The sequence below is a fragment of the Genypterus blacodes genome, unplaced genomic scaffold, assembly GCF_046128005.1.
Source record: "Genypterus blacodes isolate CSIRO-AG114 ecotype Tasmania unplaced genomic scaffold, CSIRO-AGI_Gbla_v1 ptg000143l_1, whole genome shotgun sequence".
Taxonomy (NCBI): domain Eukaryota; kingdom Metazoa; phylum Chordata; class Actinopteri; order Ophidiiformes; family Ophidiidae; genus Genypterus; species Genypterus blacodes.
The window spans coordinates 1,234,001-1,240,000 of NW_027466945.1; the positions used below are offsets into that span (position 1 = coordinate 1,234,001).

The 6,000-nt window shown below is 43.1% G+C and overlaps 1 protein-coding gene across 2 annotated transcripts in view; it reads left to right on the forward strand.

Annotated features, from left to right (window-relative positions):
* The first annotated feature begins 3,748 nt into the window (after positions 1–3,748).
* dusp10 (dual specificity phosphatase 10) overlaps positions 3,749–6,000 on the forward strand; it is an 11,027-nt gene continuing 8,775 nt past the window's right edge. The window contains exons 1-2 of one of the 2 annotated variants that reach the window (XM_076165389.1): positions 3,749–3,979; positions 4,994–5,851. In XM_076165389.1, the coding sequence (XP_076021504.1) occupies positions 5,068–5,851 (784 nt within the window). In that variant the 5' untranslated portion in view covers positions 3,749–3,979; positions 4,994–5,067. The remainder of the gene's footprint in view (positions 3,980–4,993; positions 5,852–6,000) is intronic. The other variant, XM_076165387.1, reaches the window with a different exon arrangement.

A 6,000-nucleotide genomic window follows, 5' to 3' on the forward strand; every position in this document is an offset into this window, starting at 1 on the left:
TCCATTCTGAGATAAGCACTGAACCAAAGCTGAATTACAATATTTGCTATTTCTTGCTATTTTCTCACTTTAAATCAAAGCATGAGCTAAAATATCAAGTGCTACATCAAGCTTAGTGACGTTTCACTTGACCTCACACACTCCAATGTGTAAGTGTATATATGAGCAAAGGGAGTGAGAATGAATATTTACATTTTTTATTGTCAACTAAGCAATATTTGGTAGTTGCTAGGTGACGGTGAGGATGATTTACCCCTCTTTGGGCTAAGGCACATGCCAACTGGAATGAATAATCCTGAGCAGATGAGTCCAGCTCAGAGAAAATGGCGTTGTTATGAATTCAGTGATGTAGCTGTTATTGTTAGGAATAAACTAAGATAAACTTGTAATCTGTCACCGCCACTGGCTGCCATGCATATAAAACACTCAAAGGAGATATTTGTCCTTTTAGCACAAGATCATTCTCTAAAAACCAATGCCAGTGCAGAAATGATGGCACTGCCTGCATTTTTTGCTGAATATATTTATCGAAGAAAGCAATTGACATAAGAATGAGCGTTCAGTTATGAGACTTTTTGTATATATGTTTAACCAAAAGGGGAAGAAAAAAGAAAAAGGAAACAAAAAACAAACAAAAACATGTCACATCCCTTATATGAAACTCCCCTTAGGGTTGTTTAATGATTTTGGAGGGGGGGGGGGGGGGGATTTTCCAAGATGACACAAGATGATATAAACATGTCTGATACATCAGGTATCAGATTTCTTGTATTGTAGTATAATGTATAGTCCAGTGTCCAGTGAACAGTCAACACGCCATACTATATTAGACTATACAACTTAGAAAAATACCAAAAACGTAAAATATCTGTTGACGCTGTGTTCTGTTGTACATTATAAACTATTAGATTGGAAGCTGATAAAAAAATAGGGACAGGCTGACAAGCTGTTGAATCTTGTGTGTCCCTCATTGCCATCATTGGACATGTTGCTTTTCAAGCTGTTGAGTCAGCAGTGCTCCCATCTGTGCCACTCCCTCTTACAAAACCATCAATAACAAATATTTTCCTTTCTTTACCCTCTGGAGTCTCAAGTTATTTTTCAGATTTTATTTTACGGTCATAAGCATCTCATAATGAGTTGCACTATCAAAACAATCTCCCTGAACGACCACAAGGCCAATCGCTGTTTTGTGTCAGCTATAAACCAGAGTCTTCACTTTCACTTGTTTTAGTCTTAGTGACAACCTGCTCTGTTAATCAGTGCATTTGACTTATTTGTGAAATCAGGAGGTATTGTGGCTTGAGGTTATTGTGGACAGGTAAGCAGGGGTGCCCCATGGGGTGCCCCATACATTTACACTCACATGGATCTGAGTGTAAACTGTTGTTTAGAGCCACTAGGTTGGTTTGTTCGTGCTACTCCTGAATCCACTCAGTTCTTTGACTTGTTTCACCACTTAGAGACTTTGTTTTGTTTTGTTTTGTTTTATTGGTGTCTTTGTTTTGGCACAACCATTTCATCCTGTCCTCCCCCACATTTTGAGAACCGTGTCTGCATTTATGCACTTTCTAATAAATCACTCAAACTGCCACTTTTATGCTGACACTCTCAATTACTGGTTGCCAATGCGTGTTACTGTCCCGCATTCCTCTTCGACCAAAACAGGGACGTAACAATTCAAATATATATATTTAGTAGGTACTGTGTTGGGAATGTTCCTAAAAAAAATTGTTTTAAAAACAAATCTAGGGAGTCCAAAGATGAAAAATCAGATTCACTTAAGTCTAGACAGTTTTTCCCCTTTGGTTGGCGTCTGATTCACATTTGATTTAACCCTAAATACTCTGTAAGCTTGTTTGGTAGAGATGTCAACATTTGCAATGTTTTAAAGTTCAGGTTTTGGGTTAAACAAGCCACATTCAATGAATAAAACAATTCGAAACTCAAGACTTTAATCAGAGGGATTGAGGGTTCAGGATTTCACATACATACATATTAAATAGACTTCTTTGTAATTCAGATCGTATCTCTTGGGTTTTCACAGAAATAAATGTATGTATGACAACATGCTCCTGATGTTACATGAGGTAACTGTCTTCCTGCTCTGTTGTAAATGTGGCAGCGAGTCTGCACCTCGCTGCAGAGAGGAAGTGGTTTGGGTCTTTTTTCACTGCTCGATGATCTGTCATATTTTCCATACACAGAGCACACATGCAGACACTCATACACAACCAAACTAACCACTTTGCTGTGTTTAGGATCAAAGTTTGACATTATCTCATATCGCTTTTGAGATCATAAAGCAGATGAACGAGACGAACATCAGTCATTCTTTCCATGGGCTGACATTTAAGCTCAACTGAAACAGGCTCAATCCAGTTTAAAACCTTGTGACAAGTGTGTCTGCTTTATAAGCATACACATTTGACCAAAAATAAAATTTTCTCCAAACTTACACCCGTGAATCCCAGTGCCATCTAGATGATGTGTTTGAAATTCTATAGCTCTAGCTCTTTAATTGACAAAGATTAAGGCTTTTCACAAATATGAACAATTTGGTCCATGGTCACACAGCCATTTTGGAGAATAGTTAATGAATGGCAAGCAACTCTGTATGTAAATTGTATAGACTTTGAGAAGGCCTTGCATTCGGCAGGCATGGAACCATTGAGCAGAGAGATAAAAAGACGGAGATGGAAAATGATTGGGCACGCGTTGAGGAAAGATCGAGAGAGTGATTGTAACGTAGCGATGACTTGGGCACCAGAAGGAAGGAGGAAACGACGAAGGCCGAAAACAACATGGAGAAGGACGGTGGAGAAAGAGAGAGGCGAGGAAGGGGTGGAGGACATGGGAAGAAGTGCGGGTGAAGGCGGCTGACAGGAGAAAGTGGAAGATCTGTGCGGAGGCCCTATGTGCCACTAGTCACGACGAGGACAGATGATGATGAAGTTTGGACTGGAATGAGTCCCTCACAGTAGTCTTCAAGTGCTGTGGGAAATGTTGCCATTACGAGTGCAATGGAGGTAGTGAAGCGCAAAGTACTACTGGAAAATGGGAAGTTTCCATGGCGTTACTGAGATGAGTGAGGGTGATAGTGTGTAAATATTCCACCACATGACACAAATGTCAACCTTTTCCTAAAATAGATGAATACAGAGTTAACCAGCACAAGAAAAACAAACCACTGAATCTTAAGCTTTGGTGAAGGATTGTGACTTCCCCTCTGGATTTGTTAGAATTCTACATTAGCAATAAAAAAACAACGTAGTGGAAACTTATTTTCTCTGTCAAAGCACATGAGTGTTTTTGCTGCTTGTTTGCTTGTTTGTTATCTAACAGCATTGCCTATTAGGTCCAGGGGTTGAAACAGGAATTTGAACAATTAATTACAGTTAATTAACAATTATTACTCTGTGATAAATAATATTTGGGAGTGGGTGTTTTCCATCTCTCTGTCGACTCCTTTAAAAGTAATACATCAGTCTAAATGATCATATAAACCCAAACAGGCATCTTTGTGCAATGAAAGATTATCATGATCGATCGTTGTTACTACAGACGTTAGCTTACTGACCTTTCCACTTGATAGTGGCCTTTACAAGCATCACTGAACGCATCATTCCTCTTCCGCGAGTCTCCTGTATAGACCTTTGATTGGCTGCCAGTGACATCATCGCTGCTCGTACGTGGGACGTTCAAGTGACAATCCCCGGTCTGATCCCTCCCATACGAGGCTGGACTTCACTGTACTAAGCCCAGATACTGTAATATTAATGAAGGCGTGTATTGGCTCGTATACCCGCCAATCCTGCAGGCGGACCTCTGTAGGCTGGCAGGCTTCTTCAATATGATTGTGGGGCGCAGGGTAAAAGTACCGAAAATGTTACCGTGCCACAACAGCGTGAAGGACTGAGTGGGGGCGAAGCGGAAACAATAAAGCCGTTCACGGTCAACCGCAAGGCACAACGTACCGGTAAGCACAGATACAACTTTTAATTAATCCGTGTCACCGTCCAGTGCACAAGTTGTAGTCAATGCATAGACAGATCATTAATGGAAAATCGATTTATTTGACAGATGTTAAATGAATGTACATGGTAAACCCCTGAATGTAGATTAGTGGTTTATAATCTGCAATGTTTGGTCGTATTTCACGTTTGTACCTTGGTATATTATGCCAATGCGACAAATGTATCAACCGCAATTTCTCACATGGATGCAAGGATGATGTTTTTAATTTGTGTGTAAAAGTGGATCGATGTGTGTGTGGTTAAAGCTCATCTGATCAGTTTGTCTCGTCTCGCAGTCATATCACATTCTCAGCACGTTCTCATGCCGGTTTCCTCAATGAATTTGCCATGAATGATTTTTGCTTTACTGAAGCTGCACCAGGCTTCACACACACACGCGCGCGCGCACACACACACACACACACAGCAGTGTACAGCACACACGGGTGTCTTTACATAACACAGCAGGATGACATGCTTTGAAAAGGCTTAGACTGGTGATCAAACCAAACTAACCCCTCCATCTCTTTTTTTGTACCCTGACTTTCCATTTAGGGGAGAGACCAAACTGCAGCTGTAGGGTTGATGCAGTATTTTATCTTTTTCTTTTTTTTTGGTCACTCTCATTATGAACGCTTTGGAGCGAGACACACACACACACACACACACACACACACACACACACACACACAGTGAGCAGATATTTCAATGGGGAATCCAGTCCCATACACACATTTGGAGGATGATTCATATTAATGGCATTAACAGACTGTGTGATGATTTCACTCTTATTAGTGGCGAGTCTGTCACACCTACATTTTACCACCAACTAGGGTGTTGCCCTGAAGGTGTTGACACCACTAATATTTGGCTTCAGCAGCTGATTTCTTGTTTGCATGTTGATCAAACATAGAAAAAGAAGCCTGTTTGCTTTTTGCACTTTCATTCCGAGCCTTGATCTGAATCTGTGGGTTCAGATCTACATGTGTTCTCTCTGTCCCCACAGAGCGGCTTGTTGAGTTCTCTGTAAACGTCCGCTCTCAGCCTCCCCATGCCTCCATCTCCTCTTGACGACAGAATTGTGGTGGCGTTGCCAAGGCCGATCCGACCTCAGGAACTCCGACTGCGTCTGGACACCAGCTACCTGGACTCTATCGCCACCAGCAACGACAGCAAGACAGTCATCAGCACCACTGTGGTGAAGATCCGGGCGACGGCCAATCTTGTAACGTATATGCCCTCATCCAACGGATCCACGCGCTCATTGTCGTGTGGATGTAGCAGTGCCAGCTGCTGCTCTGTGACTACCTATGAGAAGGACAGCCAGAGCCTCAGCCACAGCCAGGTGAGTGCCAGCAGCCCCAACCTCAGCTATGCCGGCGCCTCCACCCCCATGGTCAGCAACCATGAAGCTTTAAGCACCCAGAGTCTCACCCCTGGTACAGCCAAGGCCTTGTCCACCGTGAGGCTAATCCACCCTAATGAGCTGGCCAAATGGTTGACCTGTTGCCCTATGGGCCACCCCGTCGGGCCCGTGCCGGTCATCATCGACTGCCGGCCCTTCATGGAGTACAACAAGAGCCACATCCGGGGGGCCGTGCACATCAACTGCTCGGACAAGATCAGCCGGAGGAGGCTGCAGCAAGGCAAGATCACTGTGCTGGACCTCATCTCCTGCCGCCAGGGCAAGGACTCCTTTAAGGGCATCTTCTCCAAAGAGATTGTGGTTTATGATGAAAGCACCGCAGACCCCAACCGACTGATATCCTCCCACCCGCTACATGTGGTCCTGGAGTCACTGAGGAGGGAGGGCAAGGACCCCATCATCCTCAAAGGTAACGCTTAAAACAGCTTTGTAAAGGACTGACAAGATACATGTGTGTGGGGAAAGGAAAGATGGCTTTCTAGCATCAAAAGGCACAGGAAGCTGGAGTTTGAGTCAGGGGGGAGCAAATGATTATACAAGTGAAGTCAGACTAAGTAG